Source organism: Silurus meridionalis, chromosome 9, assembly GCF_014805685.1.
Source record: "Silurus meridionalis isolate SWU-2019-XX chromosome 9, ASM1480568v1, whole genome shotgun sequence".
NCBI classification, from domain to species: Eukaryota; Metazoa; Chordata; class Actinopteri; order Siluriformes; family Siluridae; genus Silurus; species Silurus meridionalis.
The window spans coordinates 7,243,507-7,266,038 of NC_060892.1; the positions used below are offsets into that span (position 1 = coordinate 7,243,507).

The 22,532-nt window shown below is 37.2% G+C and overlaps 1 protein-coding gene across 1 annotated transcript; it reads right to left on the reverse strand.

Annotated features, from left to right (window-relative positions):
- Positions 1 to 1,137: 1,137 nt before the first annotated feature.
- On the reverse strand, positions 1,138 to 7,242 carry b3gnt7 (UDP-GlcNAc:betaGal beta-1,3-N-acetylglucosaminyltransferase 7). The gene is made up of 2 exons (XM_046858352.1): positions 7,102 to 7,242; positions 1,138 to 4,264 (listed from the first exon to the last, which is right to left on the reverse strand). Exons 1-2 carry the CDS (start codon positions 7,185 to 7,187, stop codon positions 3,052 to 3,054), a joined length of 1,299 nt encoding a protein of 432 aa, XP_046714308.1. The 5' UTR covers positions 7,188 to 7,242; the 3' UTR covers positions 1,138 to 3,051.
- Positions 7,243 to 22,532: the final 15,290 nt, after the last annotated feature.

Genomic DNA, 22,532 nt, shown 5'->3' on the forward strand with positions numbered 1-22,532 from the left:
AAAGAAAATATAAAGAAAAAAGGTGTTTAAAGCACAGTGAAATTTACTCTTCGCATATTCCAGCAATGTTAGGAAACTGGGGTCAGAGGCACTAAAGGGCCTTGTGCAGGGGCCCCAAAGAGTGTACTAGCCTGTGCCTGTGGTGTGTGAGAGGCAGGAAAAAAAAATGCGCACTGACAGGAAATCATTTGAGCAGTAAGAAGAAAAATAGAAAAAAGGTAAGGAGTAAACAGTACAGAGATTCGTGTAAAAAATGTAATGAGTGAAAGTAAAAAATGAATACTGAAGTACTGATACCAGAAAAATGTATTTAAGTACGGTAATAAAGTATTTGTAGTTGGTGATTTCCCACCTCTGATCATGTTGGCTGATGCCTGGGCCCATCACACAGAAGAGTTCTCATAGCACACAATGCTGAAAAAGTCATTAAATGCAGTGAATCACAGCTTCCTGTGTATCTGCAGAGCTCCGAGTGCCAACGCTGACTCCTGGTCACTGCCTGAAGCTCCTACAATGCACATGGTGGAATCAGAACTGGACCATGGAGCAATAGAAGGTGACCTATTCTGATCTATTACATATTTTGTGCAGCTTAGTGGGTTTTTCAGTGGAACATGACCGTGTTCAAGGTGTTGCATTAACCACTAGTTGCTCCATATCACAATCTGATCGAGCATTTCTGGGATTTGCTGGACAAACGGGGTTTGTGAAGGTCCCAGCTTACAAGGCTTAAAGGATCTGCTGCTGACGTCTTGGTACCAGATACCACAGCACACATTCAGAAGTCTTGTGGAATTCATGCTTCGACATGTTCAGAGCTGTTTTGGGGGCACAAGGGGGAATCTATAATTTATTAGACAGATTGAATCTTAATAATCAGTTTTAATATATAAAAGTATCCACATGGTGTGGTGGTGTGATGAATGTGTTATTTTTGTGTAACTGTGTCCCTATGAATGAGCTGCTGCTACAGAAACAATCATGTATAAGAAAAATCTACAGCTGCACTGCTGTGCTCATATTTAACTATTTAGATCTCAGGGTGGAATAGTTCATTAACAGGTGACAGTTTTTACAGCTTACTTCAAACTGGAACACTGAAGTGTGAAGAGAGAAAGAGGGATGAACAAAATAAACACTTTTTGTAAACTTTTATTTACAATAAAGGTCTCCACATTTTTGTTGATTTGAACAATAAAAAAAAAAAAAGAGAAATTCAGTAATTTGAATTCAGAAAAGTCTGAATCGAAAAAGGTGCATAATTAAATCTCATAGACCCCAAACCATAAAACTCTCCTCTTTTAAGTACCAGAGTAATTTCTTAATTTCACAGTTTAATATACAAAATCTAACATTGGACTGTCGGGGTAAAGTCAAATAAAATGTGACCTTGCAGGACTGGAAAATATCCATCCTCATATTTCTGCTGTGTCTTAAATCACACAACACGAGTTTTAGTCATTAATCCTAAATAAATAAAATACAGAAAAAAAATAAAAGATCTGGAAGACACTGACTGAACAAAACGTACAGAAATGACAAGTTTCAGTTGTGTGATTCATGCAACTGGGACAGGAGACATTGACACAGACTTGAAGAGACGGTTTAAAACTTTCTAAATGCTACAAGAGAAACGCTAGCCTGTATTTCAGTACTATTGTTAAGAGTACCTTAGTACACATTACACACATTATGAGAAATGGGCGTGTGCTCTTAAAGCATGAGTGTATGGTTTCTTTGAAATGCCTGCATGATGTGCTAACAGTGGAAAGCAGTCATGAGTCAAATTGGACAAATGAAACCTATGAGCATTACAATTTTGTATTGCTCGGATATACAGTACCTTTCAACATTCTCCCATTTTGTAGTGTTACGACTAAGTGAAGCGTGGTGATGGTAGCATCGGGTTAAGTGTTACTTCTGTCCTCTTGACTGCCTCGCTGGTTCTCCATTGATTTAGAGATGTCAAAATTCCTTTAAAGCTCATCTAATCAAAGTCACGTGAGCTGTTCGAGGAGAAAATGGCGAGAACAGACCTGAAACACTGCTCTAGATGAAGAAAAGCCTTCAGAACTCCCTGAGTGAGGTACAGAGGAACCTTGTATTTCATTAGAACATCTAAAGGCTACATAAATTCACAAATCAGTATCAGTATATCCATTAAGGAAGCTACAATAATCATCAAATGCCCATTACTACAGTATAACTTAGAATATAACAATACATCACTACAAAAATAAATCTTAACTTCTATTTTTAACCTTCATAAAACTCAAAGGCTTCGTATGAAAAGTGCCTTCTCGAGGAAAGCCATGCAATGCCGCTTCAGACATGCCGAAAGGACTTTTTTGTCATCAAATCATACACTCGCTGACCTTATTGTAAACAAGGACGTGTCGCAAAGTAATAATAACATACAGATGGTCCCCGAGTTACGATGGTTCGACTTAGGATTTTCCGAGCTGAAGATAGTCTTATGACAAAATTGTAAAAACATTCAAGTTTTGCACAGCAAGCAAACGTAGCGGTGTACCTGCTGCCATATGTACGAATACACCCTATAGTCTCTAAATGATTTACAAATGACAGTATACTACCCCGTACTGATCACTAATCATACTGAAGCTTTACAACTCCTGGGTAGGCTGGGCCATGTCTCGACTTCTCTATTATTGTCATCTGAACGCCTCTCCATCGTAGGTCGAGGACGACCTGTACAGATATGACTGTAGCACAAAACAAAACTAGCAGCATAGTTACTAATTCGAATGGGTGCAAGTGTACAGAATGGGTCAAAACAAATGTTTATCGCAATTAAATGCAAGTGATCTATGAGCCGTACTGGACTCCAAGCTGGAAAGGACAATAGGGGCGCTGTGTTTTTTGTTGTTTGTTTTGTTTTGTTTTGTTTTGTTTAGCTGAACAATTGTGCAAGTTGGTCCAGAAAAAGTGTCCTTCCATCAAAGTCCTTGGTTGCACTTCATTTGAAAAACCAAGTCAACGTAAAGACAATAGGGCCGGGCTACATCTAGTTCTCATTTCATTAAATGTTTAGACGTTCTTCTTATCTAATCCTACCCACATCAGTTCGGTGTTACGCGTGCACGAAAGGTCAGAGTGGACCAGCTTCCACATGTCCAGAAGCTCCTGAGGGAGGAGTTTATGGACTACGATCATGCTCTTGTAGAAGCACGGCTCTTTGTTCAGTTTACTCTTTTTATCCTTTAGGAGGCCAAAGGTTTTGAACGCATTGTGTTTTATAGGAGTCACCTGCAGCACCTCTAAGCACATTCCGAGGAACACGTCGTCGATTGGAAACAGCTCCAGCATATCACTTGCCAAAGAGAGCCGTTGTGCCAGCGGGCCATTCATCAGAAACCCCCCTCCTCCTGCGTAGGCTGGGTAATGCGTCTTGTTATACAGTAAAGGTGGAATGTAGTACTTGTTTTGCTTTTTTCGGATGGGTTTCGCTTTGGAAAGTATGTCGCCAGCGAACAGGTCCTTCGTATTATTGCTGCTTTCCAGATATTCGAGAATGTTGGTCACGCTAACAAAGACATCATCATCGCCTTTGAAGATGTAGTGCACGTTCCCACAGTAGGTGGAGAACCATTTCAGGAAGTGGGTCTCTTTTAAGGTGAGGTTGAAGAATGTATCCATGAAATCCCACTGCAGGATGTCACCGTAGATGTAATCCTCGTATTCCAGAAGCTTCTGGTGGTTCGTCTTCTCTGCTTCATTAGAGGAAGTTCCCAACAGGAAGAGTAACTTGGTCCTCTTGCCATCTATGACTTGTTCCTTTCCCCAAGTTTGCCGGATCACTTCGCGTCTATCGTGCTGCGAAATGATGGATTTTACCACCATGAGGAGATGCACGTCTCCAGAACATTTCTCTGGGTGGTTGATGATCATTGGGAAATATCTGCAGTGCCTGTAGAGGAGAAACTGTTTAAAGTTCTCCTCCAGTTCAGCGAAACCATTTATAGAAGAAATATTTGTGTTGATACTGCAATTTGTGCTAGTGATGTCCCATGATCTGGTTAAACCTTGTTCGTACACCGGTTCTTCTCTGGTTTCAGACGATTTGTCCTGCTTTTCTGTCCAATAGCTTCCGATTTCCTTCTGCATCCGTGCATTCCTTTCGATCTCTAAGTCCCCTCTGGTGCCCAGGATATCTCTTTGAAACACACTGATCATCAGCACGGTCAAGAGGAACATCAGTACTACTGTCTTGTACATTCTCCACCGATGTCTGGGAGATGCCCTTGTGTTTAAAAAAACAAAACAAAAAACAGTGCAGAACAAAATTAAGATTCCAGTTTTGAGGTAGAAGCAGAAAGTAACAGAAACAGTAAAAATAAGGACAAAAAAAAACCCTTCTACATAACTAACTAAATTGTCTTACACATTTGGGTTTCTCCTTTAATTCGGTATATTTGTGTTACACACGGATAACGCTCTTTATTTTTATTTTCTGTGATAGGCCTAATGGAGATCAAGTTTCCAGTGCTTAAAAAAAAAAAAAAAAACTCATTCTTTGTTAACATTAATCAGTTTTTCAAAAATGTATTCATACTGAAACACCCAGGACTGAAAGCTGGCATAATAAAAGGCCTTCGTAAAAAGAAATGTACCCCAAACTGATCACTAATCATACTGATGCTTTACGACTCCTGGGTAGGCTGGGCCATGTCTCGACTTCTCTACTTTGTCATCTGAACGCCTCTCCATCGTAGGTCGAGGATGACCTGTACAGATATAACTGTAGCACAAAACAAAACTAGCAGCATAGTTACTAATCGTTCGCTAACTCGTTGGGTGAATGAGTGCAAGTGTACAGCATGGGTCAAAACAAATGTTTATTGCAATTAGCTGCAAGTGATCTATGATCCGTACCGGACTTCGAACTAGAAAGGACCATAGGGGTGGTGTTTTTTTTTTTTTTTTTTTAAAGCTGAACAATTGTGTGCAAGTTGGTCCAGAAAAAGCGTCCTTCCATCAAAGTCCCTGTTGCACTTCATTTAAAAAACCAAGGCAAGGTAAAGACAATAGGGCCGGGCTACATCTAGTTCTCATTTCATAAAACATGTCCAGAAGCTCCTGATTGAGGAGTTTATGGACAACGATCATGATCGTGTAGAAGCAGGGCTCTTTGTTCAGTTTACTCTTTTTATCCTTTAGGAGGGCAAAGGATTTGAACGCATTTTGTATTATAGGAGTCACCTGCAGCACCTCTAAACACATTCCAAAGAACACGTCGTCGATTGTAAACAGCTCCAGCAAGTTTTAATTGATATATGAAGGGTAAAGATTAACAATAATAGACAATAATGCTGTCTCATGACAGATGGGAAAACATAACATTTGAGATCAAGATTGTGTGCGGTTTATTGTTGTTATAGCTTTAGATGCATGATGATAATAATGCACAAACATAACCATAAAGGTGTGACCTTTAAATAATAATGTTAATGAAATCTGCCTGAATTCTCTAACAGACTGTGTGTAAATGTGTGTTTTCCAGGTTTGATTACACAACGAAGATCCTCAAATGAAACACCTGTGATTCAAGTAAAATGGTGTTCACTCACTTCATAAATCGGCTAATAATTCAGCTTGTGTGTAATATGGGTTGGCATATACGCAAGAATTTTTGGACTCAACGTTAAAATGTTAACGAGTCCCCCATTACATTTACAATCACTAATACTGGATGTGTATCTGTCCTGTGAGCTTGGTGTCCTTCTGTTGGTAGATTTTGGATGAGTGTCGAAGCAGTGCAAAGAAATCTCTCACAATGAGAACATTTTTATCTGTGGTCTCAGTGGCACTAAATCATTTCACCTTACGCATTCTGAGATCTCCAGTCTCACAACTCCCGGTAAAGTATTTTTATAATGAGCGAATGCTAAGCATTACAGGAAGCAGCTTAAAAATCCTACAATGCAGAAAAAGAAGAAATAAAAGCAGTTTTAGCTAGTATTTACATGCTAGGGTTTATCCTTGGTTAAATAATATTATTATTGTTATTAATAATAATTTATTGCAGCTATTGATCTATAATATTACACTGATCTCTTTTTTTTATGTTTCATTCAGCTGCTTTAAGTATGACTCCTACAACTCCCTCATTGTTTAAGACTACAACTGTAGACTACAATTATAAAAAAAAAGTCTACAATTGTAGAGTCTCGGATTGTCTACTATTGTTTATATGTTTTAAGTGTGTTCGGATTTAAAAAAGCATACAAGCGAAGTGTGCGTTCACTTTTACAGAACCTTTAAACGTTATATATACTGTACTTGTGTACATGCTTCAGTAGTTCATAGATTACTATTAATACTTACAGATAATTAAGGTCATTTTAATGATTTGGCAGATGGGAGACATTTTATAATGAGTTATAATAGATTGATTTTATGGAAATTCTTGAAAAAAAAAAAAGGATTGTAGTCCACAAGCAGTACTTTTTTTTTCCCTGAGTGCATGCAGAGTACACACACACACACACACACACACACACACACACAGATATATTATATATAATAAATGTGTGTGTCCACTTCCATACAAATAACTCCAGGTCTCCAGAATTACACACATTTTTCCTACATTTTCTGCCTCACAGTTCTGATTATAATGATGTGTGTTAGAAACACAACACAACAGGAGCCAGGTACAGTTAATAGGAGATCACTGGTCTCATTAGAAATGCTGTGTGATTTCTTTTTCTTTTTTACAGGAATGAGAAAATGATTATATAACTTTAAATATGCGAAAACCCGAGCAATAACCTGCATTATGTGAAGATAATGATACAGGTAGACACATTGTTGCTCCTTCTAACAGAATAAAATGGTAAGTGTGGTTTATAAGTAAAGAAATCGATTTTAAGAAACCATTATTCATTGGTTTATTCTTACAAACCTGAATGGGAATGTATTATTTCTATCTATATTAAATAAGTGTGTGCATCTGAGGTAAATTTCTGGATCTGACTGAGAGCCATCTGACACGCCATTTTATCAAAGAGTTCCTAAAGAAAGTGGATTGAAAGTGGAAGAAGTGCATCCAGAGATGAATAATAAAGGTTTACTCACATGTTGAGGGAGTTCAGAAGTTGAAACTTGTTCAACATCCCGGTTAGAAATGACTCCAGACGGCTATGTATCTGTTCCTCTCCCATAGAAACGCCGCTGCACAGCCAAGCTCTGAGGTGCCGTTACCACTGCAGCGCGCGCGCTTCCTTCGTCTTTTAAAGGCTCCTGGAATTTAGTAACTGTCAATCAACTACAGAGCCACGCCCCCAGAAACACACGACCACTACCACTGGCTCCGCCCCAAAGGATGCTGTAAGGGCCCCATAAACCATTCGTGTAATTTATTGTTTATTATTTATTGTTTTTATTATTTTAAAACGTTATAATAAGATCCCCTTTCTTACACATTTAGATTTCCCTAAAAGCTCAGACATCATTCCGTTTCATTTCATTCAAGTTAAATGTTTTTTCAGTTTTTTTAATTAATATTTAAATAGTCATAGTTCTACTCGAATCATTTTTATTCATATAGCGCTTTTAACATGGGGCATTGTTTTATACAGATAATGTGATAAGAAAGAATGAATGAGATTGTTCTTTATAAGTGTAAGTTTGTCCCTATATTTATATAATATTTGTATACTGTATATTTACTAATAACATATTGTACTAACAATACTGTACATAATTATTTATTTTATTTAATGTTTTCTTTCAAAAATATTTTGAATTTTAAAAATAATTTTGATGTAAAAAATTATTGTATTAAAATATTGTAGGTTCTTCCAAGTAGGCATCAAGAGAATGCCAAGAGTGTGCAAAGCAGTAATCTAAGCAAAAGGTGGCTACTTTGAAGAACCTACAATATGACATATTTTCAGTTGTTTCACACTATTTTGTTATGTATATAATTCCACATGTGTTAATTCATAGTCTTGATGACTCTACAATTTTCATAGTCATGAAAATAAAGAAAACTCTTTGAATGAGAAGGTGTGTCCAAACTTTTGGTTTGTACTGTATGTATATATATATATATATATATATATATATATATATATATATATATATATATATATATATATATACAATTTTAAAATGTATAACAATTCAAGATAAAAAAACTGGGAAAGATACAAACCCGATCCCAAAAAGTGGGAAACTGTACAAATTGTGAATACAAAAGGAATGCAATAATTTACAAATCTCATAAACTTATATTTTATTTACAATAAAATATAGATAACATATCAAATGTTGAAAGTGAGACATTTTGAAATGTCATGCCAAATATTGGCTCATTTTTGGATTTCATGAGAGCTACACATTCCAAAAAGGTTAGGACAGGTAGCAATAAGAGGCCGGAAAAGTTAAATGTACATGTAAGGAACAGCTGGAGGACCAATTTGCAACTTATTAGGTCAATTGGCAAAATGATTGGATATAAAAAAAATCTGGAACAATCTCTGTGCGTAAGGGTTAAGGCCGGAAAACCATACTGGATGCCCGTGATCTTCAGGCCCATAGACAGCACTGCATCACATACAGGAATGCTACTGTAATGGAAATCACAACATGGGCTCAGGAATACTTCCAGAAAACATTCACTGTTGCCGGGTAAAACTTTATAGGTCAAAAAAGAAGCCATATCTAAACATGATCCAGAAGCGCAGGCATTTTCTCTGGGCCAAGTCTCATTTAAAATGGACTGTGGCAAAGTGGAAAACTGTTCTGTGGTCAGACGATTCAAAATTTAAAGCTCTTTTTGGAAAATTGGGACGCCATGTCATCCGGACTAAAGAGGACAAGGACAACCCAAGAAGTTATCAGCGCTCAGTTCAGAAGCCTGCATCTCTGATGGTATGGGGTTGCATGAGTGGGCATGGGCAGCTTACACATCTGGAAAGGCACTATTAATGCTGAAAGGTATATCCAAGTTCTAGGACAACATATGCTCCTATCCAGACATCGTCTCTTTCAGAGAAGACCTTGCATTTTCCAACATGACAATGCCAGACCAAATACTGCATCAATTACAACATCATGGCTGCATAGAAGAAGGATCCGGGTACTGAAATGGCCAGCATGCAGTCCAGATCTTTCACCCATAGAAAACATTTGGCGGATCATTAAGAGGAAGATGCGACAAAGAAGACCTAAGACAGTTAAACAACTAGAAGCCTGTATTAGATAAGAATGGGACAACATTCCTCTTCCTTAACTTGAGCAACTTGTCTCCTCAGTCCCCAGACGTTTGCAGTAAGCATCATTTAGAGAGCAAAGAGTTGGCTGGAGTAATATCTATCATGGAATGGCCTGCCAAGTCACTGCACCTAAATCCTATTGACTTGCTCTGGGAGGAACTGAAAGGTCAGAAAGAAATCTCCAACTACTGAAGGACACATTTGGACAGTTTTACAAGAGGCATGGCAAGGTTTTTGTAGCTGAATGTTGGAGAAACAAACTGTCCAGAAGACAAGAGTGTGTAAAGCTGTTATTCATGCTAAGAAAGAATGTTTAAAGGAAAATAACATTTAACATCTGTATATTTATATATTTGTGGTCAATGTCAATCTTCACACACTAAACATGCATGTGTATCTCAAAAATTATATAAGACTGGGTGTTTTCAATCTAGGTATTTTTAAACTCTGTGTTTGTACTGTACTCTTTTAACAATACATTTTTAAATAAGATAAAAAAAAGGTGACATTTGATAGTGTTCTGAGGATGTCAGAAAACGTAAAGAATGATGATAACTTTTTACAGCATATGAACAATAGATGTGTTTTTATAAAATTGTATATATAAAATATTTTTTTCTTTTATGTTTCTGTGAATAAACTACTACTATTGTGTATATCATTTTATTTCTATAAATGTAATGTTTGGAATCCTAAGCAATGTCATCTGTATAAGCATCAACAAACAGTGTTGCCTTGTGAACGTGAAAAAACACACCCTGTGTCAGTGCTGACGCCATGTCACACAACATGCACAATATGCACATACCAAGTTACTATGTGCCCAAGCTTTATTACCAAATATAACTCTATACCTATATAATTATGCCCTACTGACCAAATAATATTTTCTTTCTTTTTAATTTCCTTGCCTCTAGACAATAAGTGATCAGAGGTAGGTTTACTTGACTTGCTTTTATTCTGGTGTGTAGAAGAACAACAAGTTCTGCTCCAAACAGTCCCATGTAGGTGTGTTTGTGTATTTAGCAATGAGATTACCACATTCTGTGACAGTTTTTACACAAATCAGTATCACAAAAGGGTGTAATTGCTGGTATGCTTCAGGAATCTTTAAATTTAACTTTTATTCTAATGCATATAATACTATGTTTTATTATTTGATTATTATTATTATTATTATTACTACTACATTTTTTGTTATTGTTTACTGTAAGCTTTAAAATACATTAAGTAACATAATTATTGTTTATAAGGGTTGTAATAGCACACAAAATTCGGAATGTACCTCGAATGCAAAACATAAACTTGCTTGTTTTTTTATGCAATTTATTAATATTTTTATTTGTAATTATTATTATTAATATTATAAGTGATCATCAACATTTAAACAGTTTATGCCTGCTTGTTTAAATAATATATAAAAAACTAATTCATAATTTTTATAAAAGTAAAATTTAATTAATGCAATATACTTTTTATTATATTGATGAATTGCCACAAATTAAATAAATGGAAAATTTTAATTAAATATTGTACATTTATAAGACCCCATTTAGGTGATACAGATGTGTATGTAGTCAACACATTTCCATCTCCATCCTTTATTGCTTTAACTTGCAGCACATCCTTCCCAGCTCGGTCCCTCTGCCTGGCCAATCTGTACAAATCCTTTTCTCCTTCCTTAGTGTCCAACCTCTCATACAGCTCCTCATGGCTTTCACCACATCCCTCTTTACCTGCTACCGGATCTCCTTGTACTCCTGTCTACCTTTCTCATCACTCTGATGATCCAAATTCTGTTTTGCCATCTTCTTTCTCCTTATGCTCTCCTGCATTTCCTCATTCCACCACCATGTCTCTTTGTCTTTCTTTCTATTTCCCGATATCACACCAAGTACCTTTCTAGCTGCCTCCCTTATCACTCCTGCAGTAGTTACCCAATCATCCAGCACCTCTTCACCACCACAGAGCCCCTGTCTGACCTCTTCCCTGAACCTCACACTACAGTCCTCCCTCAGTTTCCACCATCTTATTCTTCTTTCAGTCTTCGCTCCCCCCCTCTTCTTCTTCATCTCCAAAACCATCTTACAGACCACCATCCGATGCTGTCTAGCTACACTGTCCCCTGCCAACACCTTACAGTCTCCAATCTCCTTCAGGTTGCATCTCCTGCATAGAACATAGTCCACCTGTGTGCACCTTCCTCCACTCTTATACGTCACCCTATGCTCCACCTTCTTCTTAAAATAAGTGTTAACCACTGCCATTTCCATCCTTTTAGCAAAATCTACCACCATCTGCCCACATTCCTCTCCTTAAAGCCATACCTACCCATTACCTTCTCATCACCTCTGTTCCCTTCACCTACATGCCCATTGAAATCCACCCTAATCACCAATCTTTCTTTCCTAGGTAAACCTTCTACTACTTCATCTAACTCACTCCAGAATCTTTCCTTCTCCTCTATCTCACAACCCACTTGTTGAGCATGAGCACTGATGACATTTATCATGAACTTACAGCTTCATGTTCATCACCCTATCAGAAACTCTCTTCACCTCCACTACAGACTTACTGTACTCTTCCTTCAGAATCACCCCATACACCATTTCTCTTCCCATCCACACCATGATAGAACACAGGTATTGTTAGCCAACAGGGTACTGGTGGCCGAAGGAGGAGAAGGAGAGGAGGAAGGCGTCTACAGAGACAGCAGGGAAAGGAGAAGTGTAGGAGAATGGAGGTTCGGGTTGGCACTTTAAATGTTGGTACTATGACTGGTAAAGGGAGAGAGATAGCTGATATGATGGAGAGGAGAAAGGTAGATATGTTGTGTGTTCAGGAGACCAAGTGGAAAGGGAGTAAGGCCAGGAACATTGAAGGTGGGTTTAAACTGTATGTGTGTGTGTGTGTGTGTGTGTGTGTGTGTGTGTGTGTGTGTGTGTGTGTGTGTGTGTGTGTTGCTGTTTGCACTTCAGGTAGATATGCAATGGCAATAAAATATTTTAATCTATTTTATAGCCAGTAATCAGATAAAGATTTCTGTTACTGTTGAGAAGGAAGTAGCTGGTCATTTGCTGAATAACATACTGAATGTTAGATGATGCAAGAATTTATCATATAGTTCAGGAAAACAAACTTTATTTAAGAAGGTAAATTCAAATGTCAAATTGTTCAATTGAGATTTGCCTCCATGATTTGTTGTTGCCATTATTGTTAAAACTGAATGTATCTTTAGCACAACATTTGTAAATATTTATTTTATAACCTGTCTGCTTTCTCAACCCTTTACATTCTTAGAGAAGTGTGCACTGAATTCCATTCTTTGGTTTATTAAATTACACGTTTCAGAAGAATCAAATGAATCACAACTCACATAACCACTATATTCATTTTATTACTTGTGTATTATAACGGCTATTAAATCCATTTGTTTGAGTTTCAATCTATTTTGGCTCATAACAGCCAATAAATATGCAACACACTCCTGAGCGAGATTTTTATCCAGGTTGTTTTATAGGTATTAAAAAGGCTTAACACACAGAACTAACGGTGTAAACATATAGAAAGGCCTCGTTTTCGAAGTTGGAAGTCTCCAGTTTGGAAGAGCGAGAGGAAAAACAGGAATTATTCAATCTTCAGACTTCAGCTGTGTTCCGAAATCCCGTCTTCCTTTCCTTCATCCGTCCATTTCCTGTAGCTGCATGTGCATCCTGTCGTTCGCATTTTCCCCTTTTTCCATCTAACGCCAGTGTGTGTGCACTTTTTTCAGCCAGACCAAACAGACACCCCCACACACACACACACACACACAAACACACACATGCACCAGCAAAGCCCTTCCCCAAAGCTACAGCATTTATAACTTGTTTTGTTGCGTCTTTTCACGTTGTTGCAACTATTTTCATCCTAACATCCAATCATACGATTCTGAAATTAATACTGATGTTTCCGAGCAATTTATTCCTGTTCCTTAGACACTGATACATACCTCTATATCTAGAAAACCAAAATACAGCTTTAACATTACAACATTAGATTGTGTAGGATCATTTCTCATCTTAAGTTCCATTACTGCTGGAATGATCTTACAACGTTTTGATGACTTTTCTTGTGATTGTTTGATTAGATGCTATCTAGCAGCGCTGGGCAGCAACAAAGTAAATGTAATTCGTTACTGTATTTAAGAGCTTTTTCATGTATCTGTACTTTACTGAAGTATTTCCATATGGGGAGACTTTTACTCTGACTTCACTACATTCCAAATTCTAATTTCTTACATTTTACTCAACTACATTTTATGAAATCAGTCGTTCCTTTTTATTTATGAGTGGATAAAACCTTAACTGGTCAAAAACGCCAATTTGAAAATAAGGTTTTGGGTCATGATACTTTTATTAGATACCAATCAGTGTTTACATTAATATCATCTTATCAATAAATCAGTGTGTTAAGAGAGACTTTTCACATAAACTGAGTTGATTAAACAAAGACTCTTGTGAAAAGATCATTGTGTGTAATAGGACCTGGATGGGCTATGAATACTTAACTACATTTGAAGGCGACTTTTTTTGTATTTTACTCAAGTTAAAGTTTAAAGGGAGCACTTTTACTGGCATAAAATCTTACCTCGTGTTTACCGACTTATCTCAAGTACATGATTTGTGTACTTTGTCCACCACTGCTAAAGAGAATGCTTCTGCTTCAGGGTCTTGCTCTACAGTTGCATGTCCAATAAGCAGGGTTTACCTTTAGGAAGCTGTTTTGTCTAGTTTTAGTTGTGCATCTTCTCAAAGACCTTGTCCTTTTGCAAGCTTAAATTATATAATGGATAGATGGCAGTGTTTGTGTAGGTTCAGTAAGCATGTGACATTGAACTGGAATGGTAATAACTTTGTTTGACATTTTTAATCTTTATACACTGTGTTTTACATTCATCTCCTCTGCTGAACACTGTCCTTTATATATAGCTGTATATGAATTAGTTGGGGAGGGTGTGGCATGGCATATCTTCAATCTTGACCTTCATACCTAATCTCATATATTTTTTAAAATTCAGACATCAGCATAAAGAATCAAGACTCACTTGAAAGACAGAGTTGCACCTGAAAATGTATTTGAATTGTTCTCATCTACACAGTGTTGCGGTTTTCTCATTAATAATAATACATTTTATTTATAGGCCCCTTAAATGCCACTCAAGGACACCTTACATCACAAACACACAACAACAGTTTCAAATAACAAAACACTATACAACCAGAAAGATGTACAAATATAACATCAATGATATGCCTGCCTGAAAATATGTGTTTTTAAACAAGATTTGAAATTTGAGTTTCTGTTGCAGGTATCAAGAGGAAGTACATTCCACAGGTATTGCTCAAGATCCCATAGTTAAACGCATACGAGAAAGAACTGTTGGATGAGTTCTAAGTGTTGGACTTTGATCTAAGTGTTTATTAGTCGATGGCCAAAAGATTTCCGAGCTCGTTCAGTGAACACACACTGCTCATTTCTCTTATTACATCACAGAGTTTGTTCCTGGATAAAGAAGTTTAAATATTTTTTCCACAATAACATTTCCTGGTTAATGGTCAATGAATCGAAGTATTCATTTACTGATCGTTTTAGAGTTCCAAAAGCTCAATCACATTGTTTACATCCTCAGTGACATTTTACAATTCTCTGTACATAAATGTAAATTGAAAAAATGTTACTTTTCTTATTTTGCTAACAAAAGAAAAGGTTTCCTAATGGATTTTAATGTGGAATTTGTATGTCTGAAGCTGCTTTGTGCTCATTGCTGTTAATAGAAGTGCTATACAAATACAATTGTAATAAATTCCGAAAATATTTTTGAGTGCTTTTGAAAAAAAAATATATATATAAAAAATAGAAAAAATATAAAGCGAATTATGATGCGTTTTAGTGCCACATTAAAAAATGTCTTTAAAAAAATCAAAGATTGCAAAAATAAAGTCGCAGCAATGCGAGCAAATTTCAAAAGTCAAAATTATGAGAATAAAGCTAAAATATTTTGCAAATACAGTCAAAATTACAGGATTTAAGTCATAGAATTACGAGAATAAAGTCAAAATTATGAAAATGAAGTACAAATATTTTGAGAATAAAGTCATAGCAGATTAAAGTGGTTATATTTTGATAAAAATCACAGAATTACGAGAAACCGTTTCGCTGTTTTGCATAATTTGGATTAGGAGGATTTGGTTAAATCCTACTGTAAATTAAGATTAGCAATAAAGAAATTATTTGTCTTTTATCGCATCAGCACAGAGTTATATTTAGTAAACATACACTGCAATGGTAATGTAGGAAACATAATTTATTCCAAAGAAAAACATGAGACAGACATTGAGGAAATTGGCTCTTTTGTGCAGCCTGAAATGGCGACTAGTGGCGACTCCAAGGATATCGATGTTTACATCTGCCTTATATTTGAAGATATATTGTTTCTCGAGAGACTATGAGGATGATGATGATCATAGAAATGAACCCTGAAGAAGACTGTCACGCTTAACCTGACGTCGCATATGGACTTTATTCTTGTAATTTTGAATTTATTCTTAAAATATTTCGACTTTATTCTTATAAGTTTGACTATTTTCTTAAAATATTACAGATGTATTCAGATATTGCAACTTTTTTTTTTCCGTAATCCGTAAAATGTTAATAATTTTAACATGGCACTAAAATGCCATCGTAGCAAATACCTCTACTTCTAAAAATAATCATTATTATGATAATACTAGCAATATATTAACATTATAATTACAGGATCATTTTCTTCATTTCAGGATTTTGTGGCAGTGAAACTGGAAAACGGACAAACTGGGGACTCTCAGTCCAAAAGTCCAGGCTCCAGCTGCAGAGTGATCCATTAAAAACCCAGCAGGGACCTGCTGAGGAATGATGGCACTGAATGCTGAAGTGAAGTATTTGAACAGCATTCAAACGTAGGTGTTCTGATCCAGGTAGCTGACGTGTCAAATGGAGTGTGGTGGAAATAGGATCATCAGTGGGGCGGTTAGGGCGATATGCGAACTGCAATGGTTAAGGGGAAATTGCAGGGTCTTTATATACTTCAGGATGAGCTTCTTGTAACACTTCATTAGGAGAGGGATGGGGCGGGTGTCAGTGAGGCTTGAATCTGAAAACTTCTTTGGCAGGAGAACAAAGGTGGTGGCCTTGAAGCGTGTCGAAATGCATTCCTGACTCATGGTTCCTTCAGGATATATGTTTCCAGTTAAATCAGTCATGTCTGTAACAAACTATGTTGAATTGATCACTTAATAAATGTAATTGTTTGTGGGAGCACTCGGCATCTAAAAATAAATTCAGATATGGAATGGATATTAATCAGCTTGCTCTGCGTGTATGTGCGCATTTTTCCTCTAGGTCCAGTCCAGCTGAGTGTGAGGTGATGGACAAACAGCTGTTATAAAAAACATCTTTAACGGTTTGATGGTTTTCAAACAGCAACAGGACATGCTGCGAATCCTCACTTAACCTCCTGCACTGAATTCAGGGACATGAGGGGTTACTGCAGGTCACCTCCAAATACACAGCAGGGCTAAAGAGCCTCAATGAATCGTCAAAAATGGCAGAAATGGGGTTTTCTTTGAGAAGGTGTAACTTTTGAAGGAGTTTCCAGTGTCTGCGCTTTGTAACAGTCAGAGGTAAAGTCCTTTATGATTTTTAACATTGTTGGTTCCACACTAGCAAAAGATGGCGAGTGAGTTGTTTTTTTGTCTGTGTATCATTGAGAAAAACAGAAAGAGGTGGAGGGAGAGAATTATAGTGAAAACAGGAACTAACTTGTTTTTCTGGCTTTCAACAACATTAAATGTAATTATAAATGTATCAAAAAAAATCTACTCTCTGATCAATCTACTGTCTGATCTATCGTCTGATCAAATGTATTTTGATTAGATTTTATTTTAGCACATAGGGAAATATGTGCAAAAGATAGCACAATTTTCTCTTTTTAGATGGAAATATGAGATCTGATCCTTCTCAGGGATCCACAGTTTCTTCAAGTTTCAAGTTTAATCCTATCGCGCTTTTCACAATGGACATTGTCTCAAAGCAGCTTGACAGAATTTAAGAATTGAAGGGAATGATGTCTGTTTATCCCCGCTTTTGTTTCTGCTAAAGATGTATGATGTTTGCTAACTCACATTTCTCCTTGTTAGGTACCGCTGATACGTATGAAAACATTATTTTAGGCTTTCACATATTTATATAAACACTTGTCATGTCTGAATTAATCGATGGTTATGATATTCTTGGTGGCAGGACTTTATCTATACTATATGGATATAAGAATTGGGACACCTGGTGTGCTTCCCCCTTTTTGAGACACACAATTGTATAGGATGTCTATAAATAGAATTAGCATGAAATTTTCCTTCACTTGAAATAGGAGACCCAAACCTGTTCCAGCATAACAATGCTCCTGTGCACACTGCCACACTGCTATAGAGCCCTTAACTCAACCCTGACTGCTCCCCAGGCCTCCTCACCTCACCTACATCAGTTCCTGACTTTACTAACACCTTTCACCAATCTCCACATGCACACTTCAAAATCTAGTGGAACATCTACCCAGAAGAGTGAAGGTTATTCTAACTGGACTGAATGTGAAATAGAATTTTCAAAAAGCATCTGAACAATAAAAGCAAAATGAATCTTATGATCTGGTGTCCACAAACTTCTGTTGAGGAGTAAAAACCATTACATCGCTCATAAGTACACCAGAACAGCAGATGTTTCTGTGTGAGTTTGAGATATATTTCTCTCACTGTGGCTGAACTGTACAAAAGTCAAGTCAAGTCAAGTTTATTTCTATAGCGCTTTTCACAACAGATATTGTCTCTCTGAACGGTGTGCATTTATCCCTGCTTATCCTGTGGCAAGGAAAGACTCCCTTAGATGTTATGAGGAAGAAACCTTGAGAGGAACCAGACTCAAAAGGGGAACCCATCCTCATTTGGGTGACATCAAGAGTGTGATCATAAATCTTTCAACAATACAGAACACTGGAGAGAGAGAACTAACATGAGTACTGGAGTATAAGATTATAAGTAATGTTCTTTTTACAGCCTTAAACAGTCATTATGGTTATAACACTAGGAGCTACTGAGCTCAACATTTGTGATCATCACAGATCCATCACCAGCTTCTCCATGCCAGAGCCTTTAAACACTCCAGGAGGTCCAATGTCAAAACTCCACACATGCAGTGGGATCCAATTGGCACTGGTACGTCTCTAGATGGTTTGGGATGTTTGCGAGTACGGCATCTACTTCTTACTCCTGGACAACTTTTACATAAAAATATCAAATCACAAATTCAGTCCAACCACCTTTAATATTTATACTGTGACTTTTGTTGAATACAGATGCGAAAATATCTAAAGGGAATACATTAGCTGCACTTCCTTTTGAGGTAAGAAGTATTTAAACTTGCTAAACTTGCTACAAAGCCCTGTCTTTATATCTTTGATGTCAAAATGAGCCATTAACAAGGAAAAAGTGTGTGTTTGAGCACAAGTGTGTGTGTGTGTGTGTGTGTGTGTGTGTGTGTGTGTGTGTGTGTGTGTGTGTGTGTTTGCGTCAGTCAGAGACATCTCAGGAAACACCACAGGATGAATTCCAACTCTGCACACTTTTCAATTGCTCCAAAGCCAAAATAAACCAACAAAAAAAAACCGCTCTTATCTACTTCCTGCTTTGGTGAATGACGCGCAGAGCAGAAAACGGACACAACTATGTTCATTTAAAAAAAAAAAAAAAACATATTGTATCTCACAAAAGATAAGAAAATCCACAACCCTCACATTTGAGCAATCATTTTAGTATATGTCAAGGGACAATACTGTAAAAAATGAAACTTGGATATATTTTAAAGTAGTAAATGTGCAGCTTGTATAGCAGTACAGATTTTCTGTTCTCTGAAAATAACAACATACAGCCATTTTTGTCAAAATAGCTGGCAACAAAAGTGAGTAGGCCTCACATGTCAAAACTATGTTCAAAGTGTCAATATTTTGCTTGAGCACCATCGTTATCCAGCACTGCTTTTATCCCCTGGGCGTGAAATTCACCAGAGCTGCACAGGTTGTTGCTGGAATCCTCTCCCACTGCTCTGTAATGACATCATGGAGCTGCTGGGTGTTAGACGCATGGCGCTTCTTCGCCAACCAGGATGCCTATAGGTGCACAATAGGGTTCAGGTCTGGAGACATCAGCAACCTTCACCTTTAGCTAGGCAGTTTTCATCTTGGCACTGTGTTTGGGGTTGTTATTATGTTGGAAAACTGACGTTCAGCCCAGTTTCTGAAGGGAGGGCATTATGTTCTGCTTCAGAAGGTCACAGTACATGTTGGAATCCATGTTTTTCTCAATGAACCGCAGCTCCCCAGTACAAGCAGCACTAATGCAGCCCTAGAACATCATGCTACCGCCACCATGCTTGACTGTAGGCAAAACACAATTTTCTTGGTATTCCTGACCAGGGCATTGCCACATGTGCTGGACAACATCTGAGCCAAACAAGTTAATCTTGTTTTTGCATTATAACAAACTGTTTGAGCACTGACAAGTGGGCCTTCTGCTTCTGCAACCTCTAAAGCAATGCTGCAGCACTCATGCATCCGTTTTTTTTTTTTTAAGCCAGATTCTGCACCTGATGCACAGCACGAGGACTCAACTTCTTTGATTGACCCTTGCGAGGCCTCTTATGAGCGGAACCCGACATGTTGCTTTGCACGGTTACACGACGTACAGCTGTTATCACTTAGGGTGTACTCACTTTTGTTGCCAGCTATTTTTAGTTATTTTTAGAGGACAGTAAATCTACACTGCTATACAAGCTGCACATTGACTTCTCTAAAATATATCATTTCTATAGTATTGTCCCTTTGAGAAGATCTAATAAAATGGTTGCTGAAATGTGAGGTGTACTCACTTTTGTAAGATGCTGTACATAGTATTGGATTAAAACAAAAGCAGGTGTCGTAATTCTTTGCATACCTGCCTTTTATTACTAGTCCTAATCTCCATATGCCAACATCACTATGTCAACATCCTGTAGTGAGGAACCTGAGCTGATTCCAGATACGCTCACCTCGTCTCCCATATGGCATCAATGCAGCGCTGCGTTTTAATATGCCTCATTCATCTAGTAACACTGTGTCTGGTCACTTTTAAATGTAGCTGCAGTTGGTTTTTATTTCCTTTATCACTTTTTTGCCATCAGTGTCTCATATTTATACTACAGTGAATAACGAAGACACGTCTGATCTCTTTTGAGGGGGGGTTTAAAATTATAAAGTAGAAATGTGTGCATGACATTATTTAAGAGTGAGTGTTTAGGACTCCAGTCTGGTCCTAAGTCATGTTTTTGTATATCAGATTAATGAAGCTACAGTAAAGACTTTACCTCCAAAAAAACCTGATATTGATATTCATTCTGTCCCACTTTCACTTACATTGGACTTCATCTGGACCCCATTAAGACTCAATTGAACTTAATTTAGAGGAGTCTGGTTCATCACACTAAACACACCATCACACTGCTCAACTGATCACAATGAATGTTCTTCTTGGACTGTGTGTGTGTTTGGAGGATTAGGGGTGAACTGGAAGGTGAAAGCTTATATTTTTGTGTTCGTAAAACTCGGGGAACTTCGCCGTTGTGCGCTCTTCAGGAATTCTGTAAAAGAGCTCGAAATTGCTCTATTAAAAGGACCACAAGCAGAAAATAGTGAAAGATGAAAAGATGAATTTAGATCAGGATGAGGAAAAAGAAAGATGGTAAAAATGAAGGGAGGAAAAAGAGAGATGAAGAGGTAGAGAATTTGCTCTTAATCTTTGTGGTAGTGTGGTTGTGATGAAGCCCATTCTCCATTTCATTTTTTCTTTTCTCGCCGTTTGTTTTGGTTCTGATAACAGTGCCTTCCTCCACATCTGTGGTGTGTATGTGTGTGTGTCCGATAGAGGACAATGTAAGGAAACAGGAATGAGGCAACTTGCAGGTGACTGTGAATCAGCTGTCTTTCTCTTTCACTCTGTCTCACAATCTTTCTCTCTCTTCCTTAAACTCTCTTTGTCTCAATTCAGTTCAGATTTCTTTATTGGCATGACAGAAAAAAACATTTTGTATTGTCAAAGCATTAAGAAAAACACACAAAAAATGATTTGGAACATCTTAAAAACATCTAAAACAACTAGCTTATGTACAGCAAAAATATTAGAACTTATAAAAGAAAATATGAAATATATTCAAGAAAAAAAAACAAAAAAAAACAGAAGTCATCTGCAAAATCCTGAACTTACAGTTAAAACAGTATCTACATGTAATGGATTTTGAGGTTCTTATTGGTTGGTTGTGTCTTGGTTGTTCTTCAGGAGTTGGCAAGATCTGAACAAATCTGAAACGTTCTCCCTCAGTCTCTCTCTCTCTCTCTCTCTTTATCTTTCTGTCTCTCCCTTGGGCATAGTATGTGTTATATCATTATTATATAAAATTTTTCCCCACCATATTTGTAAAATGTCTTTCCAGCATGAACAGTGCAGAACATGGTTGAGCTGATTGTGATGTTCAGCTGCAGCTGTACATTTTGACAAAACACACACATCATTGGTGGTGGTGGTAGTATGGGGGGGGGGGATTAGATGGGTATTGTGGTAAAAAATCCCACAAACAAATCAAGTAAATGTGATTGTGTGACTCTGCAGTAGAACAGTTTGAAATATAAATATAAAAGTTATGGATTTGTTTCATTTTGAGGTGACATTCCTCCCTAGTGTGCACTACAAGGTCACATCAAATGTACATCCAAACGAGCTGTTATATAATGACACCATCTCTCCTGCTGTGTGTGTGTGTGTGTTTTCACTAATAGTGTGAGTGAAGCGACCTCGGGCACCCGAGGGCTTTTAGACGTAGCATCTGGTGTATGTTGCGCAAAGTGTATTACAGTCCAGTGTAAAAGTTTGTGCACCCCTTAATGACAAACATGAGCATTCAGTCAACTTCCTTTAAGATAGAAGACAAAATCTGTATACGCATTTTATTTTGATAAAGAAAAACAATAATCTAACTGGTGTAAATTTTCTTTTTCTGTCTCGTGTCCATACCTTTTTCTCAGTTGCTTTAGAGCATTTCCTGAATCATTCTTAAAATATACCACAAAAGGATTACGTGCAAAAACATGTACCTTTTCTTTGTTTTATACATCATTGGTTTATCCCTAAAAAG